Source organism: Protopterus annectens, chromosome 2.part2 (genome assembly GCF_019279795.1).
Source record: "Protopterus annectens isolate FY-2018-M chromosome 2.part2, PAN1.0, whole genome shotgun sequence".
Taxonomy (NCBI): Eukaryota; Metazoa; Chordata; order Ceratodontiformes; family Protopteridae; genus Protopterus; species Protopterus annectens.
This window is the reverse complement of record NC_056730.1, coordinates 555219318-555241668: the sequence shown is the minus strand read 5'-3', so window position 1 is coordinate 555241668 and position 22351 is coordinate 555219318. Positions and strand designations below refer to the sequence as shown.

General features: G+C 41.4%; 1 protein-coding gene across 4 annotated transcripts in view; it reads left to right on the top strand.

The window, feature by feature from the left end:
- RTKN (rhotekin) overlaps positions 1-22351 on the top strand; it is a 1021076-nt gene that overhangs the window by 823677 nt on the left and 175048 nt on the right. For all 4 annotated transcript variants that reach the window (XM_044064015.1, XM_044064017.1, XM_044064016.1 and 1 more), the window contains exon 9: positions 9798-9935. In XM_044064015.1, the coding sequence (XP_043919950.1) occupies positions 9798-9935 (138 nt within the window). The remainder of the gene's footprint in view (positions 1-9797; positions 9936-22351) is intronic.

Below are 22351 nucleotides of genomic sequence, written 5' to 3'. Positions count from 1 at the left end.
TTATAACTGACTTGCTGGCCTCCACAAGGCGGTCCAATTAGAACCAGGCCATCCAACCATGACACGCCTGGATCCATAATCACATACCCTTGGTTCCTCGACCCCACCTGAGCTTGACATACACACAATCCATCCATTATCCAGTTGCTTTCACGGCCATGACACACCTCCACACATTGCCCTCTCCCGAGCGTTAGGGGCCCTACATGTATGTTGTCCCAACCCATGTCTTCTCAGGCTCTCCCACCATTTAGTCCTTGAACATACCTGGTCTTGCTTGTGTAATGGACGTTGGCGTAATGTTGGCGTAAATTACCCGAGACATACCTCCCTGGACTACATGAAAAGAGACATGGAGGAGCTCTCTGACCATGTAGCCCAGGCTGGTATGACTCCGACTCTGAGTAGCATTCTGCCCTCACCCAAAATGATGCCAGCATATGAAATAAAAATGATCAGTTTCAACAATTGGTTAAACTACTGGTGTCATTCAAAGGGGATCCAGTACTTGTCAGCCTGGGACGACATGCTTAATAAGCCACGTTGCTTCGCCAGAGACGGCTTGCACCTGTCACCCCTGGACTTTTGAATACTGGCTAAGACTCTTGCCACCCCAATACTGCCTTTTTAAGGCAAGGCCCAAAAGACAAACCCACCTCCATAAACAACAATAATAAACAAAAACTGAGGGTAATGCTGCTCAATGCCAGAAATCTAAACCTCAAAATGCATGCACTCAAGGCTCTCCTTAGTATGGAAGAAATCGACGTATGTGCAGTGACAGAAACCTGGTTCAAGGCTCCAGAGAGCACCCCAGCACTACCAGGCTATAACTCCTACCATACCGTTAGGTCCCAAAACCAGGACCGGAACACAAAAGGAGGGGGTCTGTCCATATTCATCAAGAACACCCACACCTCCAGGTTAGTAGCACAGCACGCGGAATCTGAGACCATCCAAGTGCAACTGACAGCGGGTAAATTGACTGTTCAATTTATAGCTTGCTACAGATCTCCCACCTTGTCTCAGGACCCTCACACAGCATTCCTGAGAACATTAGAAAGTATGAAGATTCTACCCAGCACCATGCTACTGGGTGGTTTCAACTATCCAAACATTGACTGGAAAAACTACTCAAGCTCAAACGCCCTAGCCCAATGCTTTTTTGAGTTTATAAACTCAAATGTCCTTGAACAGCTGGTCACCACTCCCACAAGAGGTGACAACATACTGGACCTGGTCATCACCAACATGGGGAACCTATGTTCCACACCTGAGGTAAACTCGTCACTGGTAAGATCAGATCACAAACTAATCACACTGGACATCCACATCCCGACCCCCCCCCCCCCAAGTCAAGAAAATCAAGGTAAAAACTTCTCTAAAGCCAACTTCACACTCCTCAAGACCGAGGTGGGAAGTTTCAAAGCTCCCAATCAAATGGAAAATGATGACCCATCGGCAGAATCCTTTACAAGTGCATTCTATGAACACCTTCAAGAATGCATGGACTGAGCCATCCCAAGTAAAACCAAGACCGACTCCTCAAAAAAGAGGAAGCCAGTCTGGTGGACCCCAGCCATAAATAAACTTTACAAAAGAAGGAGGAAACTCCTGCAAGATAGAACAAAATCCCAAAATAATAAGGCATCTCTGATTAACATCAGTAAAAAACTGTGCTCCCTCATTAAATCATCCAAGGCCAACTTCGAAAGAAAAATAGCCAATGACTCTAAGGATAACCACAAGGCCTTCTTTAACTATGTCAAGAGTCTAGGGGCAAACTCTCAGATATGCTTCGAGCTAGTGCATAATGGCCATAAATACACTGAACCAACCGACTTTGCCAACATCCTGGCTGACAAGTTCAGTGCAAACTTCAGCCCCCCCCTCTCCACCAAAGGGGCTAGCACCCAGATATCTCAGACACACAAGTAAAGACAGCCCTTGCAAAGGCCAAAAACACAGCATCAATGGGACCAGATGATATCCCAGGTTGTGTCTTACATGAGCTTCAAAATGAACTAACCCCCGATCTCAAATCACTATTTAAACTCAGCCTCTCTACAGGCTATGTACCCAAAGAATGGAGTACAGCAACAGTCGTACCACTCCACAAAGGTGGTGCCACAACTGACCCTGGGAACTATAGCCCTATAAGCTTGACTAGCTTGGTCTGCAAAGCCATGGAACACATTATCATGGAGCTCATTAACAGGGACATTGGGAACCTCCAGACACTGGACCCCACCCAGTTCGGCTTTGTTAAAGGCAGATCTTGCCTCCTGAACTTGGTCGACTTCTTCGAAACAGTCACCAAGGCCATTGATGAAAGGAAGGTGGTCCACACAGCATATCTGGACCTCGCTAAGGTGTTCAACACCATCCCACACTCAGGAATCATAGACAAACTCACCAGCTTAAATATCAACCCCCATGTCATGAGATGGGTTGCCAATTGGCTCTCAGACAGAACCCACACTGTAAGAGTGGCAGGCACCATGTCTGAATCTAAACCAGTCACAAGCAGAGTCCCACAGGGCTTAGTCCTGGGACCCCTCCTGTTCAGTATATATTTCTCTGAAGTACAGGCAAAGGCAGAGGGACTGTGGCTAACCAAGTTCACAGATGACTGTAAACTGGGTGCAATAATTGACTCTCCAGCTGACACAGACATCCTGCAAAAGGGTCTCACAGAGACAAACACCTGGTGTCAAAGTCACGGCCTCAAGCTAAATGCCAAAAAATGCATAGTAATCCCATTTGGGAAAAAGAAAGTACCTACAAACTACCACATAGATGGGAATCCACTAAGTACAGAAGAAGTAATTAGGGACCTGGGTACCCAAGTAGATAGCATGCTCTCCTTTGATAACCACATAGCCAAAATGGTCAGGAAATCCTTCTATGTGGCACACCTGATCACAAAGGGTTTCTCATGCAGATCCAATGAGGTGATTGTGCCCCTTTACTCCTCACTCATTAGGCCCATAATAGAGTACAATGCCCCATTTGGGATGTACCTCACTAGACACCTGCAACAACTAGAAAGACCACAGAAGTACCTCACTAAGAGGATTAAGGGCCTTAAACAATTACCCTATGAAGCACGACTAAAAAAGCTCCAGTTCTTCTCAGTCACTTACCGTCTGCTCAGAGGTGACCTATGCCTGACCTATAGGGCCATGTCAAACCCTGAACTAATGGACATGCTTCACCTCAAAAAAACGAGATCCCTCAGAACCACTCATTCTAGCGACTTGAACCTATGTACAACAATAAACAGGACATGCTGGAGGGATAGATTCCTGTCCCAGCGACTCCCCTCACTCTGGAATAGAATCCTAATCCATATTCGACAGAGCTCCTCTCTGACACTCTTCAAAAGAAATCTTGATGAGTGGATGGGTAATCGTAAGTTCTACCCTGGGATCACTTCAGGAGCCCTGTTGACAGAGGCCCAGGTTACTAATCTAATGGGGAGGCAAAAGCCATCACTCTGTGGCTAGGCTTATAAATGCCCATGGGCAGATAGCCTAGTACTTACCTATGACCCTATGAACCTATGAGATCCAAATATGCTGTCAATTTTTGGTAGTCCTACTGGGGACTATCCTCTGATTGCTTGTAAAGTAGACTTAGCAGAGCAACAATGTTACTCCCACTGGTAAAACCCTGGCGTGGTGTGAGTAGCAGTGCTTTGCTCACCCCTGGCCAGCTTGATATGACATACGTTGACAGCGATATATAATACTGGGGTTGCTGTTGATTCTCTTCTCATTCCTTTACTATGCTTTATTGTTACGACATTCATTCTTCATAGATATATATATATATGTGTGTGTGTGTGTGTGTGTGTGTGTGTGTATATGTATATATGTGTTTGTGTGTGTGTGTGTATATATATATGTGTGTGTGTGTGTATGTGTGTGTGTGTGTGTGTGTGTGTGTGTGTGTGTGTGTGTGTGTGTATATATATGTGTGTAAGTGTATATATATATATATATATATATATATGTGTGTGTGTGTATACATATAGATATATATAATATATATATATATATATATATATATATATATATATATATATATATATATATATATATATTACATCTGTACATACTTATATACATTTCCTATGCTGGGCACTGCTTACACCCACGCAAGCGCACTCAGATTTGATTACTGTTTGTTATATATGTTTACTGCTGCTTATTTGTGCTTACTTGTGCCTTATATGTTATGACAGTGCCACTTTGATTGAATGGATTTGGATAAAAGTCCCATGTGATACTCAAGTTCACTTTTACATGTTCTTATATCGGTTTTACAGCAGAACGACATTCATTCCACATGGAAAATGATATGTGCTATAGTTGAACTTGAACCGTGAATGCCTGTTCATTAGGCAGATGCTCTAACTGCTACACTATTGGTGTGCTGCTTCATTTTGATGTATACCCATGGTTCATAGTTACCCGAACAAATGCCTCAACACTTCACTAACACAGCAGTCATCCATTCTCCAGTTGGAAAAAATCACACCACTACACATGCACCACTCCCTACTTCTCTAGACCCATCCCACATATTGACTCACTCCAGGTATAGAGCAGTAGGGAGTGGCGCTATAGACCCATCCCGCATGTTGACTCACTCCAGGTATATTCAGACATCCCAAGATTATATTCCTGGAACATATGTTCATATAATGGTCAGGGTGTTCAAATAGTCTTCCTGTTTTCGGCTCATCCGACTGGGGACTGGGACTGCCCTGTACCTGTTTGAAAGTCAGACTTAGCACGTGGACAACGTTAGTCCCACCGTTAGCATCCTACCTGTGGTTTGAGACGCAGGGGGTTTACTCACCCTGGTCAGCTTGATATGACAGCACTAAATAATACGGGAGTTCCGCTGCTGTTTTCCTTTCCATTTGTTATGAATGCTTTATTGTGACCATGTTTATTCTTTACAGATATATATATATATATATATATATATATATATATATATATATATATATATATATCTGTACGTACGCATGCATATACATCTACATGATGTTTTTCTTTGATCATACTGTTGAATAACTGTGCTGTCTGTTATGTTTGTGATAACATCAGAGTTAAGTATAACTGCCATGGCTTAGTGGTAAATCACATTGGTTGTGGTGTGTAGGGTCCTGGCGTTGAGCCTTGCCGAGGTGGTTTATTGTGTTGCTAGGCAGAACAAGGGCCATTGGACAAAGGGTGAGTACAACACATTTCAGCAGCGGTTTTCCGTTTTGCCATGTTTAACCGCCGCTTCCCATCATGCAAACACCTCCTCCATTTTTACTGTGATACATCACTCTAGTTCACATTTCAGTGGTATTATATCGTTATACAGCATACAAATGTCAGACTATGCTCGTATACGGATTCCACATTGTAAATGGTGTGTGCTGCAGTCAAACCAGCAATGTCTGCTCGTTAGGTGGATGCTCTAACCACCACACTATTGCTGTGCTGCTTTATTTGCATGTATACCCATGGTTCATAGCTACCTGAACACACGCCGCAACACTTCACTAACACAGCAGTCATCCCTTCTCCAGTTGGAAAACCACCACACCACTACACATGCGCCACACCTTACTGCTCTAGACATGTCCCTTATGTTGGCTCACTCCAAGTATATTCAGACGTCCCAACCTTATAGTCCTGGAACATATGTTCATATAATGGTCAGGGTGTTCAAATAGTTTTCTGCTCGTCAGACTGGAGACTGGAGACTGGAGACTGGAGACTGGAGACTGGAGACTGGAGACTGGAGACTGGAGACTGGAGACTGGAGACTGGAGACTGGAGACTGGAGACTGGAGACTGGAGACTGGAGACAGTCCTGTACCTGTTTGAAAGTCAGGTGTAGCACGTGGACAAAGATAGTCCCACTGTTAACATCCTACCCATGCTTGGAGATGCAGGAGGTTTGCTCACCTCTGGCCAGCTTGATATGACAGCACTAAATAATACGGGGGTTCCGCTACTGTTTTCCTTCGCATTTGTTATGAATGCTTTATTCATTCTTCATGGATAAATATACACATGCATATACACCTACATGCTTATTTACATTTCCCATACTGTTGAATGACTGCCACTTACTGCTGCACATACCCACTTATGTCTGCTTGAAAGTGCCTTAATCACCCTATATCTGACAGCCATTATTCTGGGTATCATATAAAATTAACAGCCCTTGCATGGTTTGGACCCAGGAACAGAAACACCATAGTCACTGGTTTGACCACTAAACCATACGTGATACATTCTGCATGGATGGTAGTTACGATATATGACTTTACTACAGGCACGCCACACTACTGGCAACAAATGTGACAGTCGGTTCGTGTACATATGTATAGTACATGTTAATGTTCATATGTTTCTGAGAGACATATGTATACATTTGCAAGTATACATATTTATGAATAGGACACATACTTGACAACTACTTATATGCATGTATGTGTGATGTGTAGCTATGCGAATATAAGTATGTACATTTATAGATATGACTACATATCTGGGGTTATACACAGCCATGTATATGAACACCTGCATCTGGGAGGGACCTGTACCGTTTGTGTACAGAGGTTGTGTGCATTATTATGACGTGGAACCTGGACAGGGTATACAATTTGTGGATGTGTACTATTTGGAAGATGGCTATGGGGAAGTTTCTTAGGAACATGTGAAAGGTATATCTTTTTCTTCTTTTGGCTGCTCCCATTAGGGGTCACCACAGCAGATCAACTGTTTCCATTTCTTCCTGTCCTCTGCATCTTGCTCTGTCACACCAACCACCTGCATGTCCTCTCTCACCACATCCATAAACCTTATCTTAGGCCTTCCTCTTTTCTTGTTATCTGGCAGCTTCATCCTTAGCATCTTTTTCCCAATATACTCTGCATCCCTCCTCAGCACGTCAAACCAATGTAATCTTGCCTCTCTGGCTTTTTCTCCAAACCTTCCAACCTGGGCTGACCCTCTAATATACTTATTCCTAATCCTGTCCATCCTTGTCACACCCAGTGCAAATCTTAACATCTTCAACTCTGCCACGTCAAGCGCTGACTCCTGCCTTTTTGTCAGTGCAACTGTCTCCAACCCATATAACTTAGCTGGTCTCACTACACTCTTGTAGACCTTCCCTTTCACTCTTACTGGTACTAGTCTGTCACAAATCACTCCTGACACTCTTCTCCACCCACTCCATCCTGCCTGTGCTCTCTTCTTCACCAATCTTCCACACTTACCATTACTCTGAACTGTTGATCCCAAGTATTTAAACTCATCCACCTTCGCCACCTCTACTCCCTGCATCCTCACCATTCCTCTATCCTCCCTCTCATTCACACACATATATTCTTTCTTAGTCCTGCTGACCTTCATTTCTCTTCTCTCAAGAGCATATCTCCACCTCTCCAGGATCGTCTCCACCTGTTCTCTACTGTCACTACAGATCACAATGTAAAACATGTGAAAGGCATGTATTCCCAATAGTGCACATGTGGAGACGTGCATCACAGTGAGGTATTTAATCCCGGGTCATAGGTTCTGCAGGACCGGTTGGAGGCTGAGCAGGGTTGTGGACAAGTACTGCTAATCTGACTTGTGTCCGGATGTCAACAGGGGTGGAAATCGTGTTGTGCCACCAAGTCTAATCTTGAGAACAGACACTTATCCCATGATGGATGGCCAAAAATTGTGGACGCCGATGAACCCCATTCTTTTGGCTATATGAAAATGAGGGAGGGTTATACATGCATGGGATACCTAGTTTGCAGGCCTGAGACTGCTTAAGGTGAGACTGCCTACTAGATGTGGGTTGGGGGCACTATGTGCAGATATGGCTGGCCCAAGCTAGCAGCCCGAGTATGGGTGGTTTTGGTGGACGTTCAGCAAGGGGGGGTGCTGTGGAGGGGACGATGGGTATTCAGTTATGTATCCAGGTGTGTAGGGGTAGGATGGCTCAGTTCAGGCTAAACCATTATGTGGTGTGAGCCGGTACCATTTCTGTACATGTGTATCGTACATTTTAAAGTTCATATGTTTGTGGGATTGTGTTCTGCAATATGACCTGACAGGGTGTTCTGGGAATGTGAATGTATGTTCTTTATTTCCTTTTGGATTCTCCCACTGCTCCCTCGTACACCTCCAGTTCACCTATTGTACATCCGACCCAGTCTCCCCTTGGCGGATTATTACATTACCCATCACCCCCCCCCCCCAAAATCCACATACACACCGTCCATCTCTTCTCTGGTTGTTAGCCCATGGCACAGACAACAGCACACATTGCGTACTCTACATATCTCTGGTACCAATATGGTTGTGAGGACAACCCTAGCATATTTGGTCTTCCACATGCTGTACTTCACGCACATAGGTACACGCAAATACTTATCTTTCATGACATGGTAGGTTGACCCAGGTTATACCCATTAATTTTTGGGCCGTCAAGACAAGGACGACTAGGACTGTGAATGGGCAGATATTAAGTGAATGCTCTAACCATTGGGCTAGGCTTAGCAAAGGGCAGCGGTGCACAAACACGCTGCATTTCACTTCCACTTGGTATAAAAATCAACACTACAATGAAATACGGACATGGGGTTTTAAATGTAATAGTTCAAGGGATGGGGGCTCAACATTCAGCTATGTGCTTGTGTGTTTACTCCTGTGATTTTATTTTGGTGTTCACGGAACTCTCTTGTATGCTTCACATACATTTCAGTATCCACGGACACTGACAGGAGTGATTACTATTAGAGGAAGGCTGTACTAGTCAGCATTTTAGGTTGTGCGACTGTAGCTGATATGTTCACGCCTCCGTGCAGTGCTTAAACACACCCCCTGCACTCACGCACGTTTCCTGTGCATGTGGACAGTGCGGCAGCTCGCCTTCATTAATTTGCATATGGTGCTGCTGTGCCATCTCTACGCTGCGCGATCAGTGCAAGGCTAACACTGTCCTTGCTCCGAGCTTCATGAATCCCGGGGACTGTTTTTTCAATGTTTTGCCAGTGTTTTGAGTTAAATGGTTTTGGATACATTTAAATTAGATTACGTGATTTTAGATGTATTAATATATGTGTGTGTGTGTGTGTGTGTGTGTGTGTGTGTGTGTGTGTGTGTGTGTGTGTGTGTTTACATATATATATATATATATATATATATACATATATATATATATATATATATATATATATATATATATATATATATATATATATATATATATATATATACATGTACATACAGACAGAGAGAGAAAGAGGCAGTTATCATATTATAAAGTATCAGTGTATATGACGAACTGAATAAAAGTGCAGTGTTCTTCTGATGACCCACATCTGTAAACAGAGATTGGAAGGTGGCAAACAGTTTTGGGTAATTGATTATATGTAAGAGTTTTAGAAATAGGTTGTGAATGGTGAGTATACTTGCTGTGCTGATCCTCGGTGATGAAGCAGTAAGTAGGAGTATCTTTTCTGCTTGATCACAGGACTTTAGAATCTTCACGTGCTCACTGCATTGGTATCACTGGTAAGTCAGTATTTTACTGTAGGTAAAGACAGGTACTGTCATGGAGTAGGTATTTAAGATGGGAGGGAATAAGTCAGATTATATAAATAGTTAGCCTTATAATTCTGTGATTATATTTTAAAGTGCTAAAATATATACATCTGTAAATCTTCTATATGTAATACAGTATAAAACCTTTGCTTACAATGCTGATGTTTCTTCCAGGAGCAGCAGTTGGTGGGTAATGATCTGAAGTGGACCAAGCTGTACTGTGTGTTGACAGGAACTCACCTAGTTTGCTACCGAACACCAGAGGAGGCTAATACGAAGGCGGAGCCAGCATTCACCATTGCTGTTAACAAGGTAATGATATTTACTGTGTCATCACCCCTTATCAGTGCTGCTAGGCGTTAACTAGAAAACAGTGCTGTCTGAGTCCATTCATAGTGAGCGTGAGGAATTTCACTAACGACAATGTAAACTAAGGAGTACATTAAGGATAAGCATGTTTCATCCCCATGTGGATCACTGAACTTTTAGATTGCATGAATTGTATGTCCCCCTAGGTGGTGTTAGCACTGTGACCCTTCCTTCTAACACTTCTTGATGTAGTGGGAACGGTCATGATCATAAATGTACAGACTTAGTGGATTCCTGTTGAATGAAATGTATTCAGAACTATTGATAGGAAAAATTGAAAGAATCCAAAAGAGGACATGATTTTTCAAACTGAAGAGCAAGCAAGAAACAAATATTTCAATTCAGCAAATAATGTCTTTCAAACATTAATACAAATGCTAACTCTTTTTTTTCAAATTCTGGACCCACAATTGAAATGTTAGGAGCATTAAAGCATGCTATACTTAGCTGTAAGAAACATGTTCATAGGTTCATAGGTAGGTACTAGGCTATCGGCCCTAGGGCCCATACAAGCCTAGCCAAAAAATGTACCCTTGCTTTCGCCACCCAAGAAAATTATTTTCCTGTACCCCTGTCGAGCAGAGCCAAAATTATTTTCCTGTGCCCCTGTCGAGCAGAGCCACAGAAGTGATCCTCGGGGTGAATTTCCCATTTCCCATCCAATCATCAAGATTTTTCTTGAAGAGTGCTAATGAGGAGCTCTGTTTGACATAGATAGGTAGTCTGTTCCAGAGTATGGGAAGTCTTTGGGACAGGAATCTATCCCTCCAGCATGTTCTGTTTATTGTGGTGACAAGGTTTAGGTCCCTAGAGCATGTAGCTCGGAGGGATTGGGATTTTTTTAAGTGGAGCATGTCCAACAGCTCTGGGTTTGACATAGCTTTGTATGTTAGGCAGAGATCGCCCCTGAGTAGGCGATATGTGTTTAGATATAAAATGTAAAAAGCACTAAATATCTCACAGAAACCCAACTAATGATGTGACATAACTATTGCCTGAGGCCATGGAATGCATTGTGTTATTCTAGACAGATTTCCAAGTCTTGGCCTAACAATATTAGAGAGGGAGGCCACCTACAGTTTTATAATCACCATTATTTTGTTTAGGGTACTGCAAAGGTTTAAAATGTCATTTGAGGATGGAACTGGGTTGCCAGATGTCCCTATTTGAGATTTGAGCAGGACTGTCCCAGGATCAGCAGCCCAATCCCGAGTCCCACATTGCCAATTAAAATCCAGGTGACACAGCATCCGCTTTGCATTTTATAATTGGCCCATTTGCCAGTATATGAGCCAGTCATGAATTGCTAAGCGGAGACACTTCTGTTCAATGCGGAACAGAAGAAGCTCTGCTGTGCGAATTTTTGATAGGCTCATATGCCGGTATACGAACCAATCAAAAATTGCATAGTGGAGCTACTTCTGCTTGATGCAGAACTGTCTGCTGTTCCACACGAACGAAAGACTTTTTTTTTTCTTTTTTTTTTTTTGGTCTTCACATAGTGTGAAAGATCTTACCTGCCCTTCAGAAATCTGGCAACCCTGGGATAGAATAGGGTAATTAATAGCCTCACTGTGTATGCAGATTCAATAACTGTTAGTGTGGAGATATATACCTGGGCTCGCATATGTCTGTGGGTAGAGATGGCAGACCCATTTTTGCTCGCCAGAAGAAACAAAATGTATAGAAGGACAGCTGCAGGCTTTACAAAGAGATAAGATGGGCAACAGTTTGTACATATTGTTTGGGAACTAGTTAGAATATGTGCTGAGAGGGCTCCATGAGAGAAATATGATGTTTTTCTGATGAATATTCATAAGTACAATTGCATAAGAGAGAGATGTCTGAAAACTTGACATTCAGAACAAGAAAAATTACTCAAAATGTATTTTTTTACATAGGCTGTGCCTCAGGAGAAAGGAAGAATCACCAGAAGTATTGCCATCTTGATGATTAATTGTAAAACCAGGGATAACACATGAATGAATCATTACACATTATACATACTGTGTCAGCCACTGATGTGTTGCACATAAGCCTGGCTCCCCTACAGAGAGTTTAGAGATTAGCCGTGGTGAAAGGGCTTAGAAAGTGAACAGTACTCTAACTGAATGACTCACAGGCTTACATGAGTGCTTAAGGCTTTGTACATAACTGTTGTCTGTGGTGAGAGGTTCTACAGCAGCCTAAGCAATGATTTTAAGATGAGTTTTTTTTTGCACCTATGGTAAAAGACCCATGTTTTTGGTAAAGAATAGAGTGCAAGAGGATGGCAGAGATTTGAAAACCTGAGATGGAATGATTTATAGAGATCTTCTTTGCAAATAACTCAAAGCTCTGATAAAAACTTAGAAACAACATTGAGAGTAATTTCAGTAGAAATAAACTTAAGGCGACTTTGAGACTCTGTGGTATTCTGTGGTGATAAATCTCATTACCCATTCCTAGAATAGCTCAGATCTACCTGAGGAATCTACAAACCCACTGAGCACAGCCAAAGCTTCTGATATCACAGGCTCACGTGTATGACAGTGCTGGTACTACAGGAATAGAGTCTACCTGTAGTACCAGAGCTGTCATATGGGTGGAGCTGCATGGCCATGTGCTTGTCCTGCACAGCAGCTCCATCTGTATGTGAAATCTGCTACTGCAGGCAGCCTGAGATCCAATCAAGCACTGGCTACAATACCAAGTCCCTCACATGGGTGGAGATGTTACTTCAGTAAAATAGTGCATTGACTTGTATGGGCTAATCTGTTGCTTCAGGATTGTTCATTGGCTGACTGTACCAATGTACAACTCCAAAGTGCTTTGGTGTTGCATACCTGATTCCCCTTCTGGTAACTGGCATACATTTTAGCCAGTTTCCATCAATCTATGCTGCATGAGGGCTGGGGAATTCTTAGGTTTTGGACTGAGTCATAGGGTAAATGATTAGCCTAACACAGTATTCCATGTCCAAGTCCTTTTGGAATCTAGGCCTGCATCTCATAAGGAAAAAAAAGCTTATAAATCCCTCCAGTGCCCAGAGAGCAAAACAACTTAGTAACATAGACAGAGTATCATAAACAGGAGAGGGGAATGTGTTTTACTTTTTATTTTTATTTATTTATTTATTTTACATTTGTAACTGGATATATGTCCATTTTCAGTAGAGGCCCGGGGAGAAAAGCTCCACATAAGCAAATATTTACAACTTCAGGTACAGATAAATAATTCTGCAACAACTTAAGGTACAGTACTATTTTGAGCTGAAGAATACTCGTTTTATATAGACAAATATTATTATTAAAGGAGCAGAGGATAAGAAACAGTTAGAGCAACAAACTGTTTTAAAGTGTCACACAAAAAGAAAGAGAGGTAAAGAAAAAAACACAAATAAATATAGCAGCTCAAGGAGCAGTATTTAGCAGAGTTATACCATTTATCCTATAATAGCATAGCAACTTAAAGGGAAGCAAGTGGTAGTAAGTAAAAAGAACGTTTATATGGATGCTTTTATGTGTTGAATAGATTACTGCTACTTGCTAAGTAAGTATAGAATTAGAAAAAAAAGAGTATGAGAGTGCAACTGTAAAAATACTAAAACAAAGTAAAGGTGAGACTACTGTATGAGGCATGGAGAGAGTAGGAATCCAAATGCAAATGGTAATGTGGGAAGGCTACAGAGAAAGTGGTGGTAAGATTAGTCTGGGTTACTACATGGGCATAACCAGTGGTTACAAAGGTGTTGTTTGAGTTGTTTTTTGAACATTTTTACTGAGGAGAGAGATGAGAGTTCAAAGGGAAGGAGGTTCCAGGATTTGCCAACAGTGTTGGCGAACAGAGAGTCACTGGCCTTATTTTTGAATTTGACTGTGGATACCAGTACTTTATTGGCTGAGTGAAGGGTTGTCAAACTACTACAGGGGGTAAGAAGGCTAGTAAGTATAGGAGAATTTTTTTGGAAGATAGAGGATATTATGGGCGATAATAAGTTGTTTAATTTGGAGTTGATTATGAAGTTCTAGCCATCCCAGTTGTTTTCGGTTTTGACAGTGGTGAGTTCTAAATGAGGAACCAGTAGCAAATCTGGCAATATTGTTGTAGGAGGTAGTTAGTTTGTTAAGGTTGCTTCTTGACAGGTTGGTATAGATGGGACAGGCATAGAGGAGGGTGGAAATTAGATGGGTGAGGGCAATAGTTGTTCCAGCTGTTGGAGTAAGGAAGGGTTTAATCCTATAGAGGGAGCCTAATTTTCTGTTCACTGTTTTTATTGTAGTGTTAATATGTATGTCAGAGCTAAGATTATGGTTTATAGTGACCCCTAAGAGCTTGGTAGTTGGGTCAGGAGATATAATGATACCATCATTGGATATAACTGTGAAGTGAATTGGAGGGGGCTTTTGCGTGGGAGTGAAGAGTAGTAGTTTTGTTTTTTTAGGATTCAGGAGGAGGCTATGCTGTAAGAACCATCTTTCTATACTGTTGAGCACTGTTTGGGTAGTGGCCTGAAGCTGAGATGTGGAGGTAGCTGAGCATATTAGTGTAGAGTCATCAGCATATTGGATACATGTAGCTTGAGGAATGATCAAATTGAGATCATTTATGAAAATTGAGAATAGGAGAGGGCCTAGGATAGAACCTTGAGGGACTCCTAGGGTAATAGGAAGGTGAGAGGACAGATTATTTTCCCAGAGCACAGCCTGTTGCCTATTGTCAAGGTAGGATTTAAACCATTTTAAAGCCTGTATATCTAGTGAGAGAGAACCAAGTATGTTCAAGAGAAGTTGATGGTTGACCATGTCAAAGGCTTTTGATAGGTCAATAAAGAGTGCTGAGGATAGAGTATTGTTGTTTTGGTTATTGTTAATACAGTCAGAAAAGGATAAGAGGGCTGTGGTGGTACTATGGTGAGGCCTAAAGCCATGTTGGCAGTTAGCTAGTAAGTTATTTTTTAGTAGGTGGTCTAGTAGTTGGCGGTGGATACATTTTTCCATAATTTTAGATAAAGGGGAGAGTAAAGCTATTGGATGGCAGTTAGAGAGTTCAGTTGAGTTGCCTCCTTTGTAAAGTAGGATAATATGGGAGACTTTCCAGATAGATGGTATTGTTCCTTCCGTGATGGTTCTATTTATAAGGATGGAAATAGGAAAGGATATTGCTGCTGCAGCTATCTGTAGATATTCTGCTGGTAAATGGTCAGCTGAGGGGGTACAAGGGTTTAGTTTATGAAGAAGAGTGCAGATGAGGGACGTTGGGACTGGTTGTAAATTAAATGATGGGGTTAAAGTTGACAAGGAGGATGATAGATATGTGTTAACAGGAGGTAGTGAGTTGGCGAGAGTTTGGACTGCTTCACTGAAGAAGGTATTGAAGGCATTAGCAATATGCTTTGGATTTTCATAGTTGGATCCTGTAGGAGTGGGAGTTTTGGACTGTCCTGGGTGGAGGAGTATGTTAATGCCTGCCCAGAACTTTTGTGGTTTATATTGATGGGTTTGCTGGTTGTTGTGATAGAAGTTCCTTTTATCTAGTAGTATAGACTTTTTGGTGACATTTCTCAACTGTCTAAATGTTAGATGATCAGCAGGGTTTTTAGTTGCTTGCCATTTGGCCCAGATTTTATTTCTCTGTATAATTTTGTGCCTTGTTTCTTTTGTTAGCCATGGAGCAATTTTTATCCTATTTCTCATTGAGCGAGATGGGGCATGATGGTCCAAGATTTCTAAGAATTTGGCATTAAAGTAGGATACAGCTTTGTCTAATTGGAGGTATTTTAGGGGTGACCAGTCACATGCTTTCAGTTCAGTTTGGAAGTTAATAGAGTTAACGTTTTTGTTGGACCAAATGGTTTTATATAAGGTTGGTTGATGAGTATTCATTTTTTGTCTGATTATGTAGGTCAGTGAGTGGTCACTGATATCATCAGGAAGGATTCCTGCATCATAAGAAAGGGGCTGACTGATTAGTATCCAGTCTAGAGTTGTTTCTTTGTTGTTGGGCTTATGGATGCTGGTGGGGGAGGTGATAGTTTGAGAAAAACCATAAAGGTTTATGTGGGTAGTCTGATTGTCTGAGATGCAGGTATTCCAGTCAATATTAAAGTCACCCAGTATTATGGTTTCTTGTGGGTAGTTGGTTGACAGGAAAGAATAATTTCCAGGATGGTTATGTTGTTACCAGGAGTGAGGTAGGCACATATTATATGGATAGATTTGTGGGTGTTGATTTGGAGTTTAGAAATAAGGATTTCTGTTCTACTAGTAGAAGGTGGGTGCACATTATTGGTGTTAATTGCAATTCTGCTTTGTATAGTATTGCTACACCCCGCCTCTTTTGGTTATAAGATCTAATCTCATTATATTGTATCCTGGTGGGGTGATTTCATTGTCAAGTGTTGCAGGTTTTAACCAGGTCTCTGTTAGGCAAAGGATGTCGAAGGAGTGGATATCTAAGAGGGCATGGAGGTGGGCAACTTTATTGTTTAGGCTGTGTATATTGAAGTGAGCTATGAGGAGGGAGTTTGATACTTTTTTGATGGTTTGAGAAGTAGAGTGATTTTGACTGTGAGGGTTGGTGGTGGTTGTAGTGTTGGGGCCAGGGTATGGATGGATTTCACCATCTAGAAGTTTAGCATTTCAATCCTGTGTATGATATTTAGGAATTTACAGAGTGTATATTTTGATTTCTTGGGTTGGTTATAGTTGATGTGGACTAAACAATGAAACTTTGGTATTAGATAGGTGGGTGTTGAGGTAATATTAATGTAGTTATGGTAAGGTAGTTTGTCTGTCAAGGTTGCTTGTTTAAGGGACTAGCTGTAGTAATTCAAGGTCAGATGTTCATATTTAGTTAGTGTATAGGTTATAGTTAGTAAAGGTAAGATGGCAATTCAGAGGAATAGTTGTTGGTATTTGAGTCTGGGTAAAGAGGCCATGGTGATAGGTTAGGTAATTAAATAAATTGGGGTAAGGTATCTTTAAGAGGAAGAGAGTGGAGAGGTAGTGCAAGCTTTATCAGTAAGTTAGGCTATAGAGTTTGTAATTGATTAAGTACTACTAGAAGTAATGAGTATCTTTAAGTGGTGAGTTTGGGTTGTTAGGATGTAATGAGTAGGAGGATGAGATTGGCTGTGTAGGAGTGGGGTGTGGCCACAGGAGGTATAAGGTAAGGACCCCTGGGGGTGGGTGGAAATTGGGGTAGGGTAGAGGAGCGAAGTGAGCCGGCAGGGCGAACGGAGCGGGTTCAGACAGGTAAGCAAGTAAGTCAGCAAAAACCTAACAGTAAGCAGATAACTACTGCGTACTGTAGTTGAGAAGGAGTAGGTCTAGGGAGATAGGTAATAGTGGTGGTGAAGGTAAGTGGTAGCAGAGAGCAAAGCTAGCAGAAAGTAGCAGGTAGAGATAGGGCAGGAAGACAGTTCACAAGCCTGGGACAGAATTCTTTGGAGATCAGGGAAGGATGGAAGATTTAGGTGCTATCCTAGTTTAGAGTGCCATCTAGTGGTCAGATAGAGTTATAACAACAGAGGCAAGTGAGCAGAGAGAGATGATTCAAGGTTTAGGAAGGCTCCTAAGGATAGTTTCAGGAGACAGCCCAGGAGGGATAAAACATCTAAATGCTAGGGAATAGAGAGGGGAGAATGGCTGCTGGGTATCCTGGCTAAGGTAGCATATAATACATACACTAGATATTTAGCAAGTGTATAAATATTACCACTTTATTTGATAACACATACTTTCTTGCCTCCTAGTGAATAGGGTTCATTAAGCAGGATGGCAAGTCTTTGTGCTATAGAGGAGTTGTGTGGATTTGGTTTGCAGGGAGTCCTTTCACCAGGTAGGTATGTTCATAAGGTATTAGAGTAGGATAGAAGTTTCAAACCTAGAAATAGTGGGGACAAGAAAAAAGAAATAGTGAAGGGGTAAGAAAGACATTTAAATGATAGGGTAATACACACAGAACATGCAGTTTAAACAAGCTAACAGGTATTTAAAAATACAGTTGGGGTAGTACTCAGAGCAGTTGAGTTCATACACATACAAACAGTTGAAAAACAATCATTGCAAAATGTACAGATACAAAGCAAGGTATATCAGCATCTATTCAAGCAAACATTTGAAAAACATTCATTGCAAAGGTAACAGATAGAAATGCAAGGCATCACAGCACCTATTCAAGCTAACAAAATGTACAGAGTACTCATACAAGTAGAGAATGGTCTAAGCAGTGTGCAACAGCCTAGCTAGGAAATACTTGAATAAAATGATATAGTATGGAGCTGGGTTCAGAGTGGTATATAAGCAGAAGCTAAGGTAGTTAATTACAAGAGAGGCTAGTGAGAAATAAATATGTGCAGTCCTTGCTTAAGCACCTTACCAAGCTAACATATAAGCAGGACAGTTGTATGCCATGCGATCAAGATAGTGAATAACTAATATATAATAGGTTCCATGGGGAGGCTATGTTAGTTAGTTGCCTTATCAGTGCTGTATTAAAATTTAGCAGATACTACTATGTTTCTGACCATACACTCAGTTCGTAGCACTAGCCCAAGCACTGATACAGGCAGTCATAGAAGCTGGGACCCGATAAGCCCTGAGACCAAAGAAAACATAGGCCATTTTGCTTGTAAGCTGAGGAGCCATGACACTAGATCTATCGTTCATGGACAGAGACAACTTTGCAGCGTTCCTTCATGTTTGGTAAAAACACACTATTGTCTAGCATTCACTAGATCAAGTGGAGCAATAAATAGCTTACCTTATTGGAAAGCAACAGTTCTTTCGTTCTCGGACAAAGACAACTTTGCAGCGCTCCTTCACTTTTGGGTAAAACACGCTATTGTCTAGCATTCGCTAGATAGACCGGAGCAATAGATAGCTTTCCTTATTGGAAAGCAACAGTTGTACACACTATTTCAATAGTTACTGTACTACAATGAATAGCTTTCTTTATTAGAAAGCAACAGATGTACACACTATTTCTCCAGTTAATGTACTTCAACTTTTATCAATAGCTCAGTATGATCAAGCATTCAGTAGTAAGCCTTGTGGACAGAGCAAAAAGTATGCTATTTCCTAGTTACATAATGAGCCGAGGCTCTGGTTCTATCACCTGTGGACAATGTCCACTTAGCGACACTCCTTAACTATTGGCAAATACACAATATCTAGCGATTGCTAGATAGGGAACACAAAAAAAAAATCAATAAAAAAATGCTTTCAAGATATCGAAGCAGCAGAAAATAGCCACTCTAGCTATATTTTGATGTGCTAAAACCTTAGGCAAGCAGGACGCTAAAGTCAAACGTTTACAAAGTACACCAGAAATAGTATAAGGTGTTTTGCCATTACAAGTATGGCTTAATTTCTTGGAAATACTTGGGATAACAAAAAGTAGTAAAGGGGGCAAAGCACGAGTCAAATGCACACAACCTGGTAAGATGCGTGCAAGCTAAAAATAACTTAAATAGTGTACATAAGTTATCTAACTGCCAGACACAGTGCTAGCAAACTACGAGGTTAACACGGGTAAAACCATAAAACAGGCTTGTTCAGTTACAGTAGCCTACAACACTGTTTAAAACAAGAACCGAGCAGTCCTAACCATTTAAATGGAAGTAATATACAACTGGTAAACCCAAACCTGTACTCACAGATGCGAGGTAGGCTACTACAATGCTACGTGGTACACCCAGTAATTAGTGCTGATGTCCCTTAAGAAAACATGAATCAGAATACTATATAATTATGACAGCGTAGACAGCATATCATTTATGACCTAATAACCAAAAACACAGCTAAAGCTATACAGATTGTCCAGGCAATAAAGTTATGCAGTAAAACACGCAGCAACTTACAGAGTATGAGACGCTGGGGCCAGGTACACACAGCAGCCGGGGGATCAGAACCTAATAGTAAAGATGGCGGCTTGCATATAAGAGGGTTTTATAGGAGTAGAAAGGATGTGAGGTGGGAGGGGGAGGGGAAGAGAGCGATGGCCAATAAGGCCAGGAGGGGCTAGTAAGTTACACAAGCACAGATTATCAAGCGATTCTATTAAGGGGGGGGAACCAAGTTGGTGCAGACGGGGTTAAGTGAAAGTGGAGGTGAAGGTATTAAGTTGGGAGGGAATAGAGAAACGAGCAGGTACAGGCAGGGGTTGGAGTAGATAATATGGGTGAAGGCAGAAAGTATGATCTGGGGCAGATAGATTAAGGGGCTTAAAGCCAAGTTCAGACAGGTAAGCGAGTAAGTCAGCAAAAACCTAACAGTAAGCAGCTAACTAGTGGGTACTGTAGTTGAGAAGGAGTAGGTCTAGGGAGATAGGTAATAGTGGTGGAGAAGGTAAGTGGTAGCAGAGAGCAAAGCTAGCAGAAAGTAGCAGGTAGAGATAGGGCAGGAAGACAGTTCACAAGCCTGGGACAGAATTCTTTGGAGATCAGGGAAGGATGGAAGGTTTAGGTGATATCCTAGTTTAGATTGCCATCTAGTGGTCTGATAGAGTTATAACAACAGAGGCAAGTGAGCAGAGAGATGTTTCAAGGTTTAGGAAGGCTCCTAAGGATAGTTTCAGGAGACAGCCCAGGAGGGATAAAACATCTAAATGCTAGGGGATAGAGAGGGGAGAATGGCTGCTGGGTATCCTGGCTAAGGTAGCATATAATACATACACTAGATATTTAGCAAGTGTATAAATATTACCACTTTATTTGATAACACATACTTTCTTGCCTCCTAGTGAATAGGGTTCATTAAGCAGGACGGCAAGTCTTTGTGCTATAGAGGAGTTGTGTAGATTTGGTTTGCGGGGAGTCCTTTCCCCAGGTAGGTATGTTCATAAGGTATTAGAGTAGGATAGAAGTTTCAAACCTAGAAATAGTGGGGAAAAAAAAAAGAAATAGTGAAGGTGTTAAGAAAGACATTTAAATGGTAGGGTAATACACACAGAGCATGCAGTTTGAACAAGCTAACAGGTATTTAAAAATACAGTTGGGGTAGTACTCAGAGCAGTTGAGTTCATACACATACAAACAGTTGAAAAACAATCATTGCAAAATGTACAGATACAAAGCAAGGTATATCAGCATCTATTCAAGCAAACATTTGAAAAACATTCATTGCAAAGGTAACAGATAGAAATGCAAGGCATCACAGCACCTATTCAAGCTAACAAAATGTACAGAGTACTCATACAAGTAGAGAATGGTCTAAGCAGTGTGCAACAGCCTAGCTAGGAAATACTTGAATAAAATGATATAGTATGGAGCTGGGTTCAGAGTGGTATATAAGCAGAAGCTAAGTTAGTTAATTACAAGAGAGGCTAGTGAGAAATAGATATGTGCAGTCCTAGCTTAAGCACCTTACCAAGCTAAAATATAAGCAGGACAGTTGTATGCCATGCGATCAAGATAGTGAATAACTAATATATAATAGGTTCCATGGGGAGGCTATGTTAGTTGACTTATCAGTGCTGTATTAAAATTTAGCAGATACTACTATGTTTCTGAGCCTACGCTCAATTCGTAGTACTAGCCCAAGCATTGATACAGGCAGTCATAGAAGCTGGGACCCGATAAGCCCTGAGGCCAAAGAAAACATAGGCCGTTTCGCTTGTAAGCTGAGGAGTCATGACACTAGATCTATCGTTCACGGACAGAGACAACTTTGCAGCGTTCCTTCATGTTTGGTAAAAACACGCTATTGTCTAGCATTCACTAGATAGAGTGGAGTAATAAATAGCTTACCTTATTGGAAAGCAACAGTTCTATCGTTCTCGGACAAAGACAACTATGCAGCGCTCCTTCACTTTTGGGTAAAACACGCTATTGTCTAACGTTCGCTAGATAGCGTGGAGCAATAGATAGCTTTCCTTATTGGAAAGCAACAGTTGTACACACTATTTCAATAGTTACTGTGCTACAATGAATAACTTTCTTTATTAGAAAGCAACAGATGTACACACTATTTCTCCAGTTAATGTACTTTAACTTTTATCAATAGCTCAGTATGATCAAGCGTTCAATAGTAAGCCTTGTGGACAGAGCAAAACGTATGCTATTTCCTAGTTACATAATGAGTGGAGGCTCTGGTTCTATCACCTGTGGACAATGTCCATTTAGCGACGCTCCTTAACTATTGGCAAATACACAATATCTAGCGATCGCTAGATAGGGAACACAAAAAAAAATCAATAAAAAATGCTTTCAAGATATCGAAGCAGCAGAAAATAACCACTCTAGCTATATTTTGATGAGCTAAAACCTTAGGCCAGCAGCACGCTAAAGTCAGACGTTTACTAAGTACACCAGAAATAGTATAAGGTGTTTTGCAGTTACAAGTAGGGCTTAATTGCTTGGAAATACTTGGGATAAC